Source organism: Strongylocentrotus purpuratus, unplaced genomic scaffold (assembly GCF_000002235.5).
Source record: "Strongylocentrotus purpuratus isolate Spur 01 unplaced genomic scaffold, Spur_5.0 spur5_scaffold_9, whole genome shotgun sequence".
NCBI classification, from domain to species: domain Eukaryota; kingdom Metazoa; phylum Echinodermata; class Echinoidea; order Camarodonta; family Strongylocentrotidae; genus Strongylocentrotus; species Strongylocentrotus purpuratus.
Genome location: NW_022145615.1, coordinates 20036559 through 20057909, shown reverse-complemented (window position 1 = coordinate 20057909; position 21351 = coordinate 20036559). Strand labels below are relative to the sequence as shown.

The window sequence follows — 21351 nt, the reverse complement described above, 5'->3', positions numbered from 1 at the left end:
TACAGGCATACCAGGCGCGTACGCAGGATTTTTTTGAGAGGGGGGGGGGGGGGTAAATTTTAAAATCTTGCCGAAAATTTCGCAACGACTCAGTCAGCCGCTGAATAAGCGGGGGGGGGGGGGGGAGGGGAGGGGGTAAGAGGACATTTTTTTTGGGGGGGGTGCCAAAATTTAAAAATTGGCCGATCGATATTTCGTTTCGTTGGGGGGGGGGGGGGAGGGTAAGGTCAGGTTTTTGGGGTCACCCAATACCATTATTTTTGTTAATATTTTGTTTATAGAAAAAAAACGCAAAGGGGGGGGGGTCCTCAAACATACACACATAAAACGAGTCAAAGGGGGGGGTCAACCCCCCCCCCCCCCCTGCGTACGCGTATGCCTCTGACTATGATTTAAAAAGCAATACTACTGTATATCAACGGTAAAAGGAAAGTCAGCAGTGGATCAAGCCCCTGAAATTTTCTTCACCCCCCCCCCCCAAAAAAAAAATGGATAATAAATGAATTAAGCGGTTTTGTCTTTGGTTTCTTAAGTTTCATTCTAGAATGACTGAACTTTGATTGATTTAAAACTTGAAGAAAAGGGGGGGGGGGTGAAAATGTGTGAAGTACATTCAACTAGCCTGGGTTGGCTATAAACTCACAATAAATTTACCAAACGGTCTACCAAGAATCAATATAAACGTAAAATGAATGCAAGAACACTGAGCCCGCCAACCTCCCCCCCCCCCCCCCCCCCCCCACTGAAAAACAGTAAAAATATGCTATAACCGCGCATGCATATGGGAAAAATAGGCCTATCTTCTACATATAGGCTATCAGGCCTAAATGTTTTGTTTGAGAATCCAACGACAAGAGGGGACAGGTAAAATTCTAGCTGAAGAATTTCGGGGGGATTTTCGGGGGGGGGGGGGCATGGGTTTTTCAGTTTCTACATTTGTATCGCGAACATTGGGGTGGGGGCTGCGGGGGCGGACCCAGGGTACAGCTAGAGCCCCGAACGCAGTTGCAAGGGTGCAATCTCCTTACGTATGAGTAAGTAGGCCCGCCAGAAAGAAAATGAATTGATTAGCTGTTGCCTGTTGGTCGGATGAGACCAGGGACCAAGGGTCATTTTAAAAGTATTTTGCTTCGTGGCGCGCCGGTGCTTTAAATGTCTGTACTATAGACTGCTTGAATGATTACAGTATGCGAGGGGGCGGTGGGGCCGTGTGATTGGATGACAATTTATTTGAAAGCGTAATTTAATGAATGCGCGTGCACACTGCAGGATATGGTAATTGATATCGATTGAAATTATGTATGATTACAAGTAGGCAGCGATATTATCGATCGTCTGCAAAATTAGATAGCGCGTACCGTTAGTACAGTGCGCATCCAATTAGCATGTTGTACGCGCAAATTTTCGACACAGGTTCTGTATGTATACTGTACGTTGGATGGAGCGCTGGCTTTTCATCTTTTCTAGGTCTAGAGATTCTATACCGGTATCTAATCTATTATCCTGTGTACGTGTGTATTCCTCGAAAATGGCATTTTCTTCAGACCTTAGAATACAAGTAGCAATAAATAATCACTGAACTGGCTATATTTTGTCCAATCTGGTGGCTTAAAGATGTCTAACCATGATCAACATTTCGACAGTGGTGGAGCTGGGGCAAGCGACAGGCGGCAGTCTACCTTCCCGGGAGGAGGAGGCAGACTGCGCACACAGCGGAAGAGTGTGGTTGGTGCATTGCAGGCTGAAACTCTGAAAGAAAAACAGGTGGGGGCCGCTGTCTAATTGATCCTTACCATTTCTATTTCTATTCTGCTACTTGCCAAAGCCTGTTCAGCATCTAGACAAGGATGACCTTTTGCCGACGGTGGACGGCTTGTGTGAATGTGTGCCTAATTATAGATCTAGATCCTCTAGATCTAGAATCTAGACATGTTTATGCCTTAGGCTAGGCATAATTTATGGTGCACGTAAAAATGATAACAATGATGATGATCGATGCTTCAAATCCTGACTAGGCCTACACTATTTGCTAATTGCTAGTATGATTGGATGACCAGAGTTCACACAAATATGTATGGCCCTTAAATCCATCCTTTTGTTTAATGTTTAGCTAGATCTAAGCTTTTAATAAATTTTGTAGAAATTTTGTGAAAACTGTTTCTAACAGTCAGGAGTGAGTGCGAGTGTGTTTTGTGTGACTGTGTGAGAGACTTATTTGCTAATTGCTTCAGTTCAATGCTTGTTAGTAGACTAGGCCCTACTCCTAGATCTAAATCTAGGCCTAAGTTAGACCGAATTTTCCGTCTCTTTCGTTCGTTAGCCTCTTATTGGGGTAGGGTCGGCTCTCTCTCAATGGCTTCGTTTGGTAAATCAATGATAAATCAAAATCGATTTTAGCAATTGTCCACCAAAAAGAAGAGAGAGCCGACCCTACCCCAATAAGAGGCTAACGAACGAAAGAGACGGAAAATTCGGTCTAGGCCTAAGTATGATTGGATGACCAGAGTTCACACAAATATTTATGGCCCTTAGATCTAGACTAGACTAGACTAAATCAATCCGTTTTATGTTTAGATCTAGACTAAGCTTAATTGTTTTAGTAGATCTAGTATTTTATTTCGTAAGTCTCGACGGAGACTACGTGAGAAGCCCGCTCTAGCATGTAAGTCAATTCGTTCCTCGCGTGGTCAATGATTGCAGGAAACTACAATCGACTCGTCAATCTATCGATTTTTCGTCAGTTTTTCTGGGTTTTAATTAGCCCCTTCCATTTTGGATTATTTTCTGGATTATACTGATTCTGCTAGACAACTTTCAATTCATGTCTACTTCTAAGAAGAAAATGTCAGAAGGAGATAAATCGGGCTCGGCCGAGCGGGAGCGTGCTCCCGGCAAAGCAAACGAGAACGTGCCGTCGCATCCAGCCAAGCCTGGTGCGGGGGTTTCACTAGCCTGTCATCCTGAGCCCAAGCGCTCGACAGTGCCGACTCAGCAAAAAGCGTCTACCTCACTAACTACGCCGAAAAAATGTAGTTCCAAGAAAAAGCATGTGGAACCAAATCCCGAGATCGAATCGCTCAAAGAGCGGCTGAATCACTTTGAGGGACTCCTCACTAAAGTGGTAGATGCATTGCCCAAACAGACATTTACGTCTACGTCTTCAGAAAATCCGCATTTTCAGCGGGAAGGCGACAACGTTTTCACAACGGCGGATGAATTTTGGGATAACCATGATCATGACATGGCAGCGGGTAGCAGCGGGCCGCTGCAAGCCGATTACGGGGGAAACCCCGGTGAGGAACACGGAGGAATCCCCGGTGAGGAACCCGCTGGATTTGGGCTTGACAGCGACGACGCTCCGGTCCCCTCCTTCGCCGCAAAATTTGCAGTGCCAACAGGCGTGGGGAAGCCGCTCGATTCAGAGCTAGCAAACTCCGCATCTTATTTGATGGGACATAATTTGGAGGAAAAAACAATTGAAGAAACAGCTACCAAGTACCCATGCCCTGCAAATTGCATTTTGATGGACGCTCCAAAAGTGAATACCGCAATTTGGGAGAATCTCCCCGCCGAGACTCGTAGCAGAGATTTGAAACTTCAGCGGATTCAAAAAGCACTGACAAAGGGAATCGGAGCTTTCGTCCAAACCTTGGACTCTCACAACATGTCTGATACGCAACAGGATGCTCTCGCACTCCTCTGTAATGCAAACTTTGAAATGAACTGCATGAGAAAAGACATGATTAGACCAGACATGAATAAGAACTATACTCATCTTTGCAAGCCGGCTAACCCGGTCACAAAGCTCCTGTTCGGGGATGAACTGGGCAAAAAGGTCAAAGACCTTCAGGACCAACATAAGGCGGCTGCAGGTGTTATGAGAGGTGCCGCAAATTTTCCAAAACCCAGCTACCATCCTTACAGGAGATATACAGAGGCTGCAAAACGTCAGGCCCGAGATGCTGGTTGGTTTTCCAACACAGCAAGACACAACCCTGGAGCGGGTAACATGAACACTAACAGGCCTTTTTTAGGGCGCCGCCCGTCGTGGAGGGGCAGACCAGCCCCACACACTCAAACACCCCAGACGGGCCAACGCAGGCCTTTCCGAGGAGGGAAAAAGTAGTCCCAGACGCTAAACAGGCACCTGACTCCAGTGATCAGGTGAGTCAAAATTGTTCTTCTATTTCTAGTGAATACACACTGCCTGTCGGAGGTCGAATAAAGTCTTTTCATGATAAATGGCGTGCAATTTCCAATGATCCATACATTTTGAGTGCTGTTCAAGGCTACAAAATTGAGTTTGATCCGGCTCGATTTCCCCCCTCGAGGGAGAAACCTTTTCATACATTCAAGCGTAATGCTTTAGAGTCGAGACAAATTAGCTCAGAGCTTCTGAGTCTCGAGACAAAAAATGTGATAGAACGCTGTAGTCATTCACAAGGAGAATTTATCTCTAACATCTTTACCAGACCCAAAAAGAGTGGGGGTCTTCGACTAATTCTTGACTTGTCTGAATTGAATAAAAGCGTAGCCTATCAGCACTTCAAGATGGATAACATTAATTCAGCAGTTTTACTGCTATCGCCAGATTGTTTCATGGCTTCTCTCGACCTCCGAGATGCATACTATTCAGTACCAATTCACCCAGAGTCGCGCAAATACTTGCGTTTCATCTGGGAAGGACAGTTATGGCAATATAAAGCACTCCCAAATGGGCTTAGCTCTGCTCCTCGCCTATTCACCAAACTGCTGAAACCGGCCTTTGCCTCACTACACAATGCAGGCCATGTTGTACTAGGCTATTTAGATGATACCCTTATTATCGGTAGGTCTCACAGACAGGCCACAAAGGCGGTTACAGCTACCTCAGAACTGCTCTCTGAATTGGGGTTCATTATTCATCCCACTAAATCGGTGATAGAACCGGTTCAAGAAATCAAATTCCTTGGGTTTGTGCTTAACTCTATTGACATGACCGTGACCTTGCCTTCAGATAAGAAGGAAGAACTAAAGGAAACATGTACAGCATTACTTGAAAATGCCACTCCCTCCATTAGGCAAGTTGCAAGGGTTATAGGAAAACTAGTTGCAGCTTTTCCGGCAGCTCAATATGGGCTTTTGCATTATCGCGAACTAGAAAGAGGAAAGATAGTTTCATTGAGACTAAATAGGGGCCACTTTGATAGGCCCATGAAACTCTTGGACAAAGCTAGAAGGGAACTACTTTGGTGGATTGGTCATATTGACTCTTCTTTTCGGCCGATAAACCGTAGAAACCCTGATTTGGAATTGCGCTCAGACGCCAGTGGGGCAGGATGGGGTGCAACTAACATGACCACCCATACGGGGGGTAGGTGGAACAGTCAAGAGGCAGTGATAGCGAAGGGTAATGAAATTAATTATTTAGAGACTCTTGCTGCTGGCCTGGCACTTAAATCGTTCTGTTCCAATATGTCTCATAAGCATGTCCTTTTACGGCTTGACAATACCACCGCGGTAGCGTATGTCAATGCAATGGGGGGCGTGAAATCCCCACATTGTAATGAGGCTGCCACACACATATGGAATTGGTGTATAGAAAGGGACATTTGGATAACAGCAGCACATTTAGCGGGCCGGGATAACGTTGAAGCAGACACTATGTCCCGTAAATTCAATGATAGGACAGAATGGATGCTCAATGAAAGGGAGTTTGAACGCATTGCTAAACATTTCGGTATCCCTGACATAGACCTGTTTGCCTCTAGGCTTAATGCACAGGTGTCTACTTATGTTTCATGGAGACCAGATCCCCATGCCTTGGCAGTGGATGCGTTCACACTAGATTGGAGAAATCTGAATTTCTATGCCTTCCCTCCTTTCTGTCTTGTCCCAAAATGCATTCAAAAAATTATGGCCGATAAGGCAGTAGGCTTACTAGTAGTCCCGAATTGGCCTACACAGGCTTGGTTCCCTCTCTTGAAGGATATGATTATTGGAGAACCTTTGTTCCTACCCAAAAGTGAGAAACTTCTCAGACAGCCTGTGTCAAACCTCTCTCATCCTTTGTCTAATCTTGATCTTCTTTGTTGCAGGCTTGGAGCTGCTGCTACCGACAACAAGGCCTGAGGGCAAAAACTGTTGATATCATCTCTGCATCTTGGAAGGACTCAACGAAAAGACAATATAAAGTGTACATAAAGAAATGGGAGTCATTTTGTAAGCAGAGGAATTTAAACAAACTCAAGACAAAAGCTGAGAATGTGTTAGAATTCTTAAGTGATTTGTTCTATAATGGCAATGCTGGCTATAGTGTCATTAACACGGCAAGGAGTGCATTGGCCTCCTTCTTAACTCTGGAGAATGATTCTCATACAGTTGGATCGCACACAACTATTAGCCGTTTCATGAGGGGAGTTTTTCATCTTAGGCCCCCAGTTTCTAGATATACCAAGACTTGGGATGTTGGAATTGTACTGAACTACTTACGGGAGCTATATCCAGCAACCAAGCTCCCGCTTAAGGATTTGACACACAAGCTGGTTATGCTTCTAGCACTTACTTCAGCACAACGAGTTCAAACATTATACCATATGAACTTGGACAAGATGAATTTGACGGACAAGAATATGGAATGTGTTCTCGACAAGAAACTTAAGCAAAATCAACCTGGGCGTAGTGGTTGCTCCATTCAGGTATCGGCTTATAAAGCGGATAGCCGCATTTGTGTCATTCGGTATTTGAGAGAATATCTTCGACGAACCAAGGATATTAGGGGTCAGGAGAGATTCCTTCTAATTTGCTATCGCAAGCCATATCATCGTGCGTCTTCTCAAACAATTTCGCGTTGGATAAAATTAACGATGAGAAGCGCAGGTGTCAACACCGAGTTTAAAGCACACTCAACTCGCGCAGCATCCACGTCGACTGCCAAGAGGATGGATGTACCTCTTAAAGACATACTGGCTCAAGCAGGCTGGGCAAAGGAAAATACTTTCCAAAAGTTCTATGACAGGCCTTTGGAGAGCAAGGGCAAGAAGTTTACGGATGCAGTGCTTAACAGCAATTAATAGAGTGTCTAAAGATACGAACTCGTGTTCCTACAGCAAGGTTATAATATATATTCAGTAGTAAGTTAGCATTACTTTCTGTTTATAGAGTTTCTCTATGCCAGTTTATGCAATTAGGTAATTGCTCATAGAATCGAATGGGACTACTGGCTTTAAATTCTCACGTAGTCTCCGTCGAGACTTACGAAATAAAATAGAAAGATTAAATGAAAACTTACCGTTTGAAATTTGATCTTTATTTTATGAGGAAGTTGAAGAGGGAGATTACGTGCCCTCCGCTTCCCTCCCAAACGGTTAAAGTTCGAGTTTTTTCTTTTATAGAGATCTTTCTATTGATTACAACGTTGTTGGATTAGTAGTCCCATTCGGCTTCAAAGATTGACTTACATGCTAGAGCGGGCTTCTCACGTAATCTCCCTCTTCAACTTCCTCATAAAATAAAGATCAAATTTCAAACGGTAAGTTTTCATTTAATCTTTCTATTCTAGGTCTAGGCCTATCTCCAGAGTTACGAGTCAATTTTTGGATAGGTTTCTGAACAAGCGCCCAATTTTGTAGCAATTTTGTGAGTTATGGAAATTATGAATCACTGATTGCTGAATGTCATGATGTGAGCAGGATAACCAGAGACGGGGTTAGAGAAGCTAGAACTTCACTTAGATCTAGAAGCAGTCTTTAGATCTATAGGCAGTAGTCTAGACCTAGATAGTCTAGGCCTAGATCTAGACTAGTCCATGTGATTGTGAAGTTGAGATCAAACCCTTTCACTTTTTTCAGTGTGTAAATATATGTGAAGTGTAGACTTTTATTTGGATGATGCCATATTTGTTGTCACATTTTGTTCCAGTGCTGATTGTAATTATCTGATATGCTTACAGGGGCTAGATGTAGAGCTAGATGTACATTTTAAATCTGGATCTAAAACCCTACTGCCCGAATTCACAAAGGAGGTTTGTTGACAAACCTAGGTTTTTGTGCGTCATATGACACGTTTTTAAGCGTTTTTACAAACCTAGACCTAGGTTTGTAAATATGTGTCGAATTGTAAAAACGCGTCAAATGACGCTCATAAACCTAGGTTTGTCAACAAACCTTCTTTGTGAATTCGGGCCTACATGTCTAGGTCAAGCACAATGTTAGGTCTCGTCTGATTAAGTATACACAGAATATAATCATTCTGTCAAAATTTTTCATTTTCTTGTAGGCACGAGCCAGAGAGGCTAGAGAAATGCGCAGAACCAGGATATCTTCCACTCACAAATATTTGCTTGACATCGTAGCTAGTTACCTTGATATGGATCTAGCTTCTGTGGAGGAATTCATCTTGGATTCTTCTGAGGTAAATTCATCAAAATTTAAGTAAAGAGACCAAGTCAGTATGTGAACCATGTTGGTCTTTGTTGATTTAATTGTTAATTAAAAAAAAAAATTTGTATTGAGGTCCTACAATATTTATATGTGACCACAATGAATTTTTAAAAAGAGGATCATGATGGGTAAATTTATTTTGCTCGTCAGAGATGACGGCCAGAACTTGCCAATGACTTAGGGCATAGTTTTCTGTGAAAATATTATTTCATTGCAGTTGTGATTACAGTAGTTTATTTTTTATTTTTTAATTAAGTAATTTCTTATTTGAAAATGTGGAAGAATTTATTTTAAATGGATCAACAAATGATGTGTAATGGTGTTACAGTGAAATTAATCTAATTTCTGTAACATTCCATCTTTTTTCAGCAAGTAAACCTAATGGATGGTTTCCTTGAAGCTGATGGTTCCAAGGGCCTGATGTTCTTTCTACAAGATTCTGATCCTCCTGGGCATGGTAGGTCCAATATCACATTGTAATGGAAGGATGAATATATTTCTTTGTTGATTAGAGGTATCTCACATCTGTTTAATTGGTGGATGTTTATAAATGCCATTGCACAAATAATATAATGTAATTTAATTATTTTACTCTACAATTTACCTATCAATTCAGCTTAAAGCCTTTGAAGATTCTGAATTTTCCTTGCACAACTTTTCTATAGAACTGGAAGCAAAACATGCTAACAACTTGGCCAAGAGTTTACAATATAAAGATACAATGTTTGAATAAGAAATGAATTGTTCATCATTCTGTTATTAAAAGCAATATATTTCAGAATACTGTCAACTCTAGATCATATGCAAAATCATTTGCTCTCCGGCTATCAGCGATCTCTCTGTCTGAATCTTTCTATTTGCATCCAGAATCTGGACGTATCGTATCGATACCTAAGGGATCCAAGATGCAGCGCCTGTTCATCACCAGTGGCAGAGAGGAAGGTCTCACCGGGAAATGCATGTACTTTCTGCGCACAACTACGCAAGCACTCACAATCAAGAATGTCCATGACGTATGTGTTTTTATGTTACCTATGTTTAATCTTTCTTTGGTTTCCTTTCTCTTATAGATATCAATTTGAATTGAATTATTGTATATGCCATGTATATTTTATCTTTGTATGTATGTTTTGAATTCATGTTTTTATTGTACATGTTTTTATGTGAATGCAGGGCTCTCTGGGAGAGCAGGTCCAGAAATGGACTTGAAATAATACCACACTGTTTAAATAAAACTATAATAATAATAATAATAATGAATGAATTGATGAAAAAGAACTATTTACCTATGGCCTACAACACTGACAGCCGAGAGGACCAACAATGTCAGTCCCATGGACCTTCTAACAACTGTTTTAAAGGATTACTAGACCAACCTTGTCAGTTTTGTGGGCTGTCGGTCTACTGCATGGGATATTAGATTTTAGACTCATAGGCCCAAAGACGCGAAAGAAGTTTTTTTAAACCCATGGTGTAATTCTCTATGCATGTGTCCTTATGTCATGTCATATTGTGTGCAAGAACATTCTCATCATAAACATTTATTTATGGTTCCTAAAGTCCGTGGTGGAGCTCGATAATTTAGACCATGGATTCAATCTAAGTTCATTTGTTATTTCAGACCATATATTGTTGGACGGTGTACCTTTTTATTTTTTTATTTGTTTTTGTGGACATATAAAGTCTATCAACAAGTTACATGTACACACCATAGAAAATGAAAGGCAGAATTAAAACCAGGCTGTGAATGAAGCAAGTTGTGTTAGAACTTGAATATTGCTATTAGAACAGAGCAAGAAAGAACAACATTTCCTAAAATACAAATGATTTATAAACATCAAAGCTTACAGTAATACAATGCCTACATGTATATTGCATTTCTTCAGTGACAAATGCATTTAAATATATATATATTGTGTTGGTCCAATGTCTGACTTACAGGAAGTCAACTTTGGGGCACTGGACACCAAACAGGCAGGGAAACTGACTGTCCTTCCTGCTGCTAAAGAAGCCCTAAACACTGTCTTCAGACCAGCCCTGAATGCACTCGAAAGCTGGGGAGACCTCAGTGAAACACCACATGGAAAGAAGACCAAGAAAAACTTCTGTGACTCCTATGAGAACTTCATACACTTTCTAGATGGTACCGTATGCCTGTTTTATCTTGTAGACAGAATCTGTAGTCTTTAATTCCTCTGCCTGACATTTTTACCTTACTTTTTTCATCAAGAAGTGTAAGACCCCAACTGTTGACTACTGAATTACCCTTTAATATGCAGGCGTCAATTTGAAGCCTGAACCTGCGCTCCTCAGAGGTTTGGTAAATGAGGAAGCTTCAGGTCAATACATTTAAAAATGTTATAATTTGTGAAGCTTTACCTATAAAGTTGATAAAATGTGTGAAGCTTTGACCAGTAATTTGTGTTTTCTTGTGATGGGACATCAAATTCACTACATCGGTCACATTGAAAATATGACAAAGTCGTGGTGTTTCAAATAACTATCAATGACAATTGTCCAGAATGCATGCATCGTAATCACATCACAAACTACTGGTAAAAGGAGAGTAATAAAGTTAGCATCATTTTATATGAGACAATAACATAAATTTGAAATGTATTTTTATGCCTCCGTTACGAAGTATCCGGAGGCATTATGTTTTCGGGTTGTCCGTCCGTCCGTACGTCCCGTTCTCGTGATCGCGTTATCTGAAGAACTGATGGATGAATTCTTGCCAAACTTTGGTCATGTATGTATCTTGCAGAGCCGATGAACTGATTAGATTTTGGGGTCACGAGGTCAAAGGTCACAGGGCTCATTATGTATGCAAAAACAGCTCGTGATCGCGTTATCTGAAGAACTGATTGATGGATTCCTGCCAAACTTTGGTCAGGTATGTATCTTGCAGAGCCGATGAACTGAGTAGACTTTGGGGTCACGAGGTCAAAGGTCACATGGCTCATTATGTATGCAAAAACAGCTCGTGATCGCGTTATCTCAAGAACCGATTGATGGATTTCTGCCAAACTTTGGTCATGTATGTTACTTGCAGAGCCGATAAATTTTTTAGATTTTGGGGTCATGAGGTCAAGGCAAAAGGTCATGCGGCTCATTATGTATGCAAAAATAGCCTGTGATCGCATTATCATTAGAACAGATTGATGGATTCCTGCCAAACTTAGATCATGTATGTATCTTGCAAAGATAATGAACTGAGTAGATTCTTGGGTCATGAGGTCAAAGGTCAAAGGTCATGGGCTCATTATGTATGCAAAAATAGCTTGTGAACGCATTCTCATTAGAACTGACAGATGGATTACTATTTAACTCGGGACATCTTGCAGAGCCAATGAACTGAGTAGATTTTAGGGTCATGAGGTCAAAGATCAAAGGGTCATATATGTATATGCGAAATTGCTTGTTATCACGATATTCTGAGAACCTGTTAATGGATTACAATTGAACTTGAATTTGAAAATTTCTTCTGTTTTGGTTTGTAAAATTGCTCTATGAGGGAGGCATCATTTTCGACTGCGCGCAGTTGAAGTTTCCATCTAGTTAAATACTAGTTTTTCAGAGAGGAAGATATTTAACAAAGGAATACCAGTAAGTTTGTATGCCTAGGTTATAAGAGGACACTTTCAAATTTCAATTCATAACCACTCAAATGTAGTGATTTTTACAAAATGAAGCTCATTGTTGAAAAAAAAAAAATCATTTTCAGGTGCCCAAATTGATGTTACTGGAGCAGTCAAGCTGTGTCCTGGTGAAGAAGTTGAGATAGACCATATCCAAACAGCTGCCGATTGCATGGGAGCTTCCACTAATCCAGAGATAGTGGAAGCATTTGAGAATCTAGTTCATGCATGGTGCAAAGAGATTGAACAGGTACTGTTTTTTCAGCGATCCCTTCTGTATCCCAATCAATATGTAATCAATTTCTCCTTATACACATCTCTGTGGTCTCTCTAGAAAATATGCATGTATTTAATAGCAGTATCAGGCCTTAAATTTCATCATTTTTAGGGCAAGGCCAGTTTGGCCTTAGAGTACCTCATATTTTTAAGGGCACCAAGGCCAAAATATTTTTACAAAAAGGGCATCGAGGCCAAAAAAATTGATTCTATTTTTGTTAGATGTCATGTGTATTTTAAGAAACTTGTGCGGGATCAATTTCCTATGACTTTTAGCACCAGCTTCTTCACAGAATGTATAGAGGTCTACGGTACATAAAAACAAGGCGGCGGCCCGCAAGCCTTAGATTAAGCAGCCAGGAGCAAGGGGCATTTTTTTTTTTTAAGTTGCCCCTTGCCCACGGGAATTTACCAGAGCAAGGGGCAATTTTCCAAAAACAGATAGGCCCCTAATCTAATTATAAGTTCAAAGATGTTAATTTCATAATGTGAATAGAACGACCAATTTAATAACTTTTTAATCTTAACAATATAAACAGGAAAGATTGATTAAGAACATCAAACTTTTTTCTTTGTTTGTTTTTGTTTTTCATGCTACTCTACATGATAGGTGATAGCTGAGAGTGAACAGATGCGGAAGGAGGCAGATGATACTGGTCCGTTAGCTGAGCTAGAGCACTGGCGATTCCTGATGTCTCGCTTCCATTCCATCTTGGATCAGGTCAAGAGCCACCATTGTAGGACTGTCATTAAGGTTCTCCATGCTGCCAAGAGCAAGACTCTCAAGGTTGTTACAATAATATTCCTATTTATGACATAATGTATTCCATTTTAACATGAGATCCAGCTCATTTTGCAATGGAATGTAATATACTGAGAGAAATTCTGCACTTGACTGAACCTTAAATGCAAGTCCACATAATTTCTTCTTTGTTACTAAAGGACTTGGGTTGCAGACTTACAGCACTTTTTTTCATAACCTTACATTGCGTAGTTAAAGATTAACATTGATTTTCGGCTGATTGTTTTGATTCGGGATTCATTCTCTAACATTTGATGACATGGGCAGGTGAATTTCAAAACTATTGATCTGCGCTGTTATCTAGTTAACGTGTTCAATTACAATGATTGATTCCCTTTAAGCCTGTCTGTACTAGTTTGGCCAGGGGGGATAAGACCTTCCTGCAAGGTCACTGACAGGTGGTTATCTTATCAAATCAGCTCTCAAATAACATAAGAAAAAGGGGATCATGGGGAACCAACAGGCACCGATTAGGCATTGTTTGCTATATAGAGGGCGCAAGTAGCTACAAGTGCAGTGGGGATTTAAGGTGTTATCATACTTAGATATGAACATAATATAGGTTAACACTCACTGGTCATTGTAATAATGGAAGGCTTGTGGATACAATTTCATGGGAAAATACAACTTAATTGAAGCAACAGAAAAAATCTCCCAAGGTGTTATCTTGAGAGATATTACAATTATGAATTTTGAAGTGATGTTTATACCATTTCTTTCATGCAGCAATGGCGAGAACTTGACTGTCGCATTACTGATGCAGCTAATGAAGCCAAGGACAATGTGAAGTATCTCTACACCCTAGAGAAGTTCTGTGAGCCCCTCTATCATTCTGATCCGGTAATTATTATAAGATACAATATCATACTTCTTATTCAAATGAATTTGTGTAATTTATTCATTTGCTCTTCTCTATATTTTAATCAAGAAAAGGAAGAAAAATCAATAATGGATCTCTTAAATTTACAGTGTGGATGCTTTTAAATCATGAAGAAGATATCTAGTGATATAAAAAATACTTCTGGTTATATCTTCTGGTAAATATCTCATGGTTACTCTTCTCCAAGATAATTTGTAATTAAAATGACACCAAATATAATATTTTGATGCATATATATCTGTTCACCAAAATGAAGAAAAAATATTGTTCATGGATACATATATTACAACAAAATTTGTTCAATTTGTAATATACGCAGATCACATAGAACACGTAAAAAAGGGGGCGATTCAAGATTTTTTCAGGAATGCTATCAATATTAATTGTTTCTTTAAATCTACAACTATAGATTGGAATGGTGGAATGCATACCCAGTCTCATCAATGCTATTAGAATGATCCATAGCATCTCTCGCTACTACAACACCTCTGCTCGCATGACATCCCTCTTCATCAAGGTAAGAGACCCTATCCTATTCCAGAAGAGCAAAAGTAGTTCCTAGCATTATGTATATTAAATCATTATATACAGATTTATTGCCTTTCGTTTATATATTAATTCTCTGGGATGCTTTTAGTTAAAGCCTATCTGTACTAGTTTGGCCAGGAGGGATTAGACCTCCCTGCATGGTCATTGACAGGTGGTTATCTCATCAAATCAGCTCTCAATTAACATAAGACATGGGGGACCAACCGTCATTGATTAGGCAATGTTTGGTATATACATGTAGAGGGCACAAGTAGCTGTAAGTAGTGCAGTGGGGCTTTAAATGGAACCAATCATAATGTATACTCTAGATTTTTTTATTTTATCATTATCATTATGCGAAAGACCTTCTTTAAACTAAAGCTCAATGAAACAGGATTGATATCATTTCGCCATGCTTTTTGCAGGTAACTAACCAAATGGTGACCGCATGCAAGAACTACATCACTGACTATGGTATGTCACGCATATGGGATCAGTCCTACAAGACATTGATAGACAAACTACAAGTCTCTGTCAAGCTCTACAAGGAATACCAGATCTGTTTCCACAAGGCCAAGAAGAAGATTGAAGCGATTCCAGAGGAGAAACCTTTTGACTTCTCAGAGATGTACATCTTTGGCAAGTTTGACGCCTTCTGCAAGCGCATAGACAAGGTACAGCACTGTACAGGTCCAGAAACCTGTGCTTTATTCTCTCTCTTCCTTCTATCGTTGGCACAAACAATTTCATGTAAATCTCTAAGTGGTTGCATCTTGCATTTAATTTGCATTTGTTGCATGATTCAATTTGCTATAACCTGTGTAAAGAAAAGTTAAATTAATCAGTTTTGTCTGCAAGAATATCAGAAATACCAATGTTAGTCAACTATTTCTTTTGAGAGATTTTCTTTTCTGCCCTCCCTCCCTTTCTCTTTACATATACTTGCATGAGAAGCAGCAGTGATTTGTATACATGTTTAATGCATTTGATGTTATGAATGTCAAATTTCTCTGCAATGTGGTTGACATTGTTACAGATCATCCAGATGCTGACCACCATAGAAACCTACTCTGTGCTGACCACATCCCGCATTGAAGGCATTGAGCCCATGTGCACCAAGTTTCAGACCATCTTTGCCATTGTGAAGAAGAAGCCCTATGACATCCTGGACCACCGCAAGATAGACTTTGATACAGACTTTGAGGACTTCAAGAGCTCTATTTATGATCTTGAGGTGGGTCAGTGATTGATGCCAGTAATGTTCTGTATCTGAAGGAAAATATTTTGCATGATATGAACGCTCAAGATTCATGGTATGGATATATACATGAACATAACTTTTAAGACAATATTTACAATCATATTTGGCTAATGATTTTCAAATACTTATACGTTTCTTGTACTTGTTATTGTACTTATTCTGTTTTTAGAAATGATGTATTCATGCATTGTTGTATTTGCAGTACATGCTGCAAAGCTTCCTAGACACATCCTTTGAGAGAATCCCAACAGCTGCCCAAGCTCTTAGACTTCTTGGAAGGTAACAAGTTTTGTGGGTTGATCATTATATTGTAGGTTTGATGAGCGAACTTTCATTTGTTTCAGATTATATGATCTTCTGTGCAGATCCTAACTGTCATGTATAATCTGCACTTTCAGTATGATTCTATGATACATGTAAATGATTTTGACAAATAATCTTTGATCTTACAAAGAAATCCAATGTGTTGGCCAGTCTGTACCGGTATACACCTATATTCCTGTGTTGATTTTGTTCCATGTTAATCATTTATCTTGAAGCTATCTCGTTATCTATCTATGGATATTCTCTATATATGTTTTTATCTCTTTTATTCCTCTTGCAACTAGTGAGGCGTACTCGTAATTTCTTTTCTTGTTGTTGATACACTGTACTCTAAAAACTTTTCTTGTCAGATTTCAACGGTTGAACTTCCCTTGTCTGAACATAGATGAGAAGTACGGTGTTGTCTTGCATCACTTTGGTTCAGAAATTGAAGGAATCAAGAAGGTATCAATATTTTAACAATTTTTGTAATTCTTCAATGTTGTTAAATATAACCAACCACTTCCTAATAAAAAGATGAATGATGTATACATGACCAAAATTCTGTTGGAGAAAGAGTCCATTATTCCCAGCCTTTTTCATGGCAAAATTTACAAATTCCAAAACCAGTGAAGCTTGTTTATTTTTAAGAAGATCTTGTGCATTCGTTTCAGCTATATTTCTGTCCATACGCTATGTTGAATCACATAAACTTATTCAAATGATGCATATTCTTGTGTCCCATTCCAGTTGTACAACAAGCAGAAAGATGACCCGCCCATCCCTAGAGACATGCCTCCTGTAGCTGGTAAGATATCCTGGGCCAGGCAGCTCTTTCGAAAGATCGAGGAACCTATGGATATTATCAAGGTACACATTTTTGTTTTAAAAATGATCTAATTAGAGATTTTTCCTTTCTGTTATATTTTGCTTTTTTTTATTAATGTGTAAAATGAAGACGGTAGAATGAATTATCCTGAGGAGAACAGAAAGAGCTGTGATACAAAAGATGTGTGATATAACATTTTCTGATAGAAAGAACACAACCGAGCTCATTTAAAAGTTGGGCCTGGAAGAAACTGTGGTGGAAGTGGTAAAGAGAAGATGGAACTGCAAAATGAAAGGTTAATTTGTTTTGTTTAAAAAGATGTTCAAATTCTTTGAAGTGGTTGAGAGGTTTGAAATTAACATGCTTACTCACTTTTGTTAGCACTAAGACAGACATGAAATATCTTCTTCTTTTTTTTCCTTTTTCCATACATATTTAGGAGGTTCCATCAGCGATGAAAGGTGTAGAGGCAAAGAAGATTGTTCGCAACTACAATCGTACTGCGACTGTCCTGATGGAGTTTGAGATCCGCTACCACAGGGCTTGGATTGAGCAAATAGAGGCTGTCAAATCAGGTACGTACTCCTGCGATCTCTACCAAAACCATTTACAATACAAGGCCTAAGCAATAACTACTTGATCACATATCCAACATGTGTACTTGTAACTCTGTAGTCGTTTAAATATGGGGGTGGGAGAGAGGATTGGTTCTATGAAAGAAACTTGAAAGAATCATACACGTTTTGCATTTCATACAAAATGCTGTCTGTCACTTGTCCAAAGTGCTTAATAAACTAGATATTGATATTAGGACAAATGTATGAAGTAAGAGAACTGAAAATAAGACAGGAGCAGCTATATAAATGCATACATATATAATGTTACAGTTATTGAAAGGGAGGCTTTATCAAAATAGACTTCAGACTGCTCTTAGAGTCTTTAGCTTGTTAATCACAGTGCCAGTATAACATATAGTCCATGATAGAAATATTTGGTACTTGGTTGGATAATTCCTTTGGCAGCTCACTCGGAAAGCTATACTGGGATGGTAGGTGAGGCAAGTAACTACAAGGAGTGTAATGTAATTGCTAGAATGGTGTATGGACAAAGCACTTGTTAATTTACAGTAAAATATGCTAAGTCCATGCAGTGCAAGTAAAAACCAAGCTAGTACTAAGCTTATATATTTTTTAACTGAAACATCTTTTTCTTATTAAATTCTTTCAGGATTAAGGGCAACATTATTGATCAGGCACCCGGAGACTGGTCAGTTGATGGTCAACTTTGACCCACTGCTCTACCAGATCATCCGGGAATCGGTCTGCATGGTCAAGCTGGGATTGGACGTGCCTGAGGCAGCTCTTGTCATTGTCATGGGCCAGGATCAACTGAAGGACAATGTCAACTCTCTGAAGGTTATTATCATTTCTACTAATGAATGAGTCAAACTTTTGCATAAATTGAGCCATTTCTGTCAGAGATGAAGCCATTCTTTTCAGGCTTTTGTTAAACTGAATCTATCATAAATGAGAAGATAGAGTGAGTCAACAGTCCTTCGAAGGACTAAACTCTATTGGGAAAAAGTTTGTTTCTTACTGAAAGTAGAGGCATATTAGCCGAATATTCAGATCCAATTTACAATGAATAGCAAGATGTTAAGAGAAATCGTTTTCTTGAGCATGAAATTTCTATTTTCGATTATGGTAGATAAAATCATTGAATTGTAGAGGATATTGTTTCATCATAATTTGTGTATCATAAGACTAAACAAAAGAAAACATTTGCTTTATCTACTTGATTATGTTACTGTTGTTGTCAACACATTGTACTTGAAGGCTATCCTTGAAGAGAATGCAGCAGTGAGGGCCAACATAAGCTCCATTTTCCAGCAACTCATGTCACCTCACACCAAGAAAGTGGACATTGCGATCCAGCCAGGACTGACCATGCTTTCCTGGACCTCACTTAACCTTGATGCCTACTTTAACAGCATCAAGGAAACTCTGAGAAGCCTCTTTCTGCTGATCAAACAAGTAAGGATTCGGATAGGATATATGCTCATGATTTCTTTGGTCTTCATGTCAATCATTTTCTTTAAGTGAATGCAAATGGATTTGTTTGTTTTGAAAGTGAGAAAGCACAAATTTCATAAGGAATAGATTAAATCTATTTGGTGTAATAAATTTTTGTCAAATATTGACCTATTTGCTAGTGATATTGATGAAAAGGTGGAATTTGGGGTGTTTTTTTCTTCAATTTATACATTTGTTTTTGTTGTTTTTGGGAGAGGGGATTTTAGAGAAAGAGAATTGTGCATTTTGATGTAAAGGTGACACCCCAAAAGCACAACAAGAATCTTATGAAAACCATAATAACATAAATTCATTGTATCAAATAATTTGTGTATAAAAGATATATGCTTATTTACTCTGCAGTGGATCTAGAAAGCAGTTGTTGACAGGTATCACTTTACACTCTCTATTTTGTTATAATTAGGTGAATGACATTCGAGAATCTCGCATTGATTCTTGTCTGAATACCATTGCCAACACTTCCCTCGTTGAGTTGCCTTCTGCAGAACCATGGACAGCAGAGGACTTTATCTCTAAAACACAGGTAAGAAAGAACAAATTAGTTTGAGGTAAAGAAAATAAGATACAGAGCTAACAAGAATTCTGGAGGGAGCAAGAAAAAATGATTTTGATATAACTATGCAAATAAATGCTGTGAATCATCATCATCAAAATAAGGTAAAGTAATGGTGAAACAATTTTTAGAAAAGAATACTAGTGTGAGATATTAAATTAAACAGAAAATTTTAACTGTGATTTATGATCAATATTTTAACTGTCATTGTACAAGCCTTTGTAACTTTATGTCATTAACCCTCAATTCAATTCAATTCAATTCAATGATATTAAAATAGTAAATGTACAATACAATAGAACACGTTGACATAATCATATATACGGTTAACATATCGTTAGTGGCAACCAAAGAAGATAGAGATCTTGTGAACCGGTGCCCCTTGTGACAACTGTTAGAATAGCTTATTGTATTATATGATGTAGTGGAGTGTCATACCCTTTTCTAAATCCAGTCTGCCTGTGAGCAGAGGGCACTAGTGTTGGACAAGGTCAGCATGCGAGTGGAGGAGGCTGTCACAGAGCTGGTGGAGATCTTCATAGAACAAGCACACAGATTATCCTTCTCCTCTAAGACCGGCACCAATGACCGAGACGATACTGTGGAAGGAGGTGAAGGTAAAAAGGAAATCTTTCACATTTGATAAAATTTACATTTCAATGCCATAAGGGAGGGACATCTGTAGGATCTCATGGAGGAGAAGCTAATGGCCTAATCTGTACAATCTGATCTTGGAAGATATTGCAGTATTATGAGTAAAATTTTCTTTATTAAAGAGAAGGTTGAGTGCTGGGAAGAGGTGAGAAATAATTTGTGAGCATTATCATTGTATTATGCAAGTGTGGAAGAACATCAGATAAAAAATGTTCCCTGAATAGCATGGCTCTTCAAATGCCTTAGTATGGCATGTAACATCATAAAAATCGGGACAGATTTTTATGCCACATGTTCGTGTAGTCCCATAAATATCTTTCTGTGTACAGTGCTTGTAACTTTACCAAGACTGGGCCAATTTCTTATCATTTTGATGACTCCACGACCTTGCAGTACATACCAATACTTATATGCTAGATAAGCAACCTTTTCTGATCAATTCCACACCATTTCTTTTACAGTGCAATCGCATGACCAGAACTCAACTTTATCTTTAAGAGCCTTAATGCTTTCCTGATTAAAAAATCATGAATTTGGAGAAAAGTCCTGTGGCGTTAATCTGAAATTCATTTTATCTCAGATATAATCTGAGCTTTTATCACAGTGAGAAAGAATACCCTTGATATATATATCAAGTAATCATGCACAAAATGATATTGCAAGTCATTCATAAGTTGTGCAGTGGTGTTAAGTGTCGAAGTTTGCCAAATCATACATGTAGATAAATAACACTATACCAACACTTTATGACACAGACACTACTGAAGTATCCGAGTCTGAGATGAGCTTTGCTAAGGTGTGCAGTGGTCTTTAGTGTCAAAGCTTGCCAAATTCTTACATGTAGATAAATAACAATATACCAACACTTTATGACACAGACACTACTGAAGGTTCAGAGTCAGAGATGAGCTTTGCTACAACAGAAAGCATTGAGGAGGAACAGCTCCTGCAGGAGGAGTGCCAGGAGCTAGTGCTCCACTTCAACCATCGCATCCTGGAAGCATTACTCAAGGCTACAAGGAATGCCCTGGACTCCATCAAGAAGAGAGTCTTTTTCTCCACGTAAGGATTGAGTCCTTGTACAGCATCTGTTGAATCGTCAGAATGTTTTCAT

At 39.2% G+C, this 21351-nt stretch overlaps 1 protein-coding gene across 1 annotated transcript in view; it reads left to right on the top strand.

The window, feature by feature from the left end:
• Positions 1-1493: 1493 nt before the first annotated feature.
• Positions 1494-21351, top strand: part of LOC763294 (dynein heavy chain 8, axonemal) — a 92350-nt gene continuing 72492 nt past the window's right edge. The window contains exons 1-20 of the mRNA XM_030976312.1: positions 1494-1764; positions 8257-8391; positions 8790-8877; positions 9288-9433; positions 10362-10563; positions 12145-12308; positions 12945-13121; positions 13863-13976; positions 14426-14533; positions 14970-15218; positions 15581-15778; positions 16008-16084; positions 16480-16573; positions 16859-16978; positions 17377-17512; positions 18165-18352; positions 18773-18970; positions 19434-19553; positions 20038-20200; positions 21116-21299. Coding sequence (XP_030832172.1) covers positions 1615-1764; positions 8257-8391; positions 8790-8877; positions 9288-9433; positions 10362-10563; positions 12145-12308; positions 12945-13121; positions 13863-13976; positions 14426-14533; positions 14970-15218; positions 15581-15778; positions 16008-16084; positions 16480-16573; positions 16859-16978; positions 17377-17512; positions 18165-18352; positions 18773-18970; positions 19434-19553; positions 20038-20200; positions 21116-21299 — 3011 coding nt within the window. The 5' untranslated portion in view covers positions 1494-1614. The remainder of the gene's footprint in view (positions 1765-8256; positions 8392-8789; positions 8878-9287; positions 9434-10361; positions 10564-12144; positions 12309-12944; positions 13122-13862; positions 13977-14425; positions 14534-14969; positions 15219-15580; positions 15779-16007; positions 16085-16479; positions 16574-16858; positions 16979-17376; positions 17513-18164; positions 18353-18772; positions 18971-19433; positions 19554-20037; positions 20201-21115; positions 21300-21351) is intronic.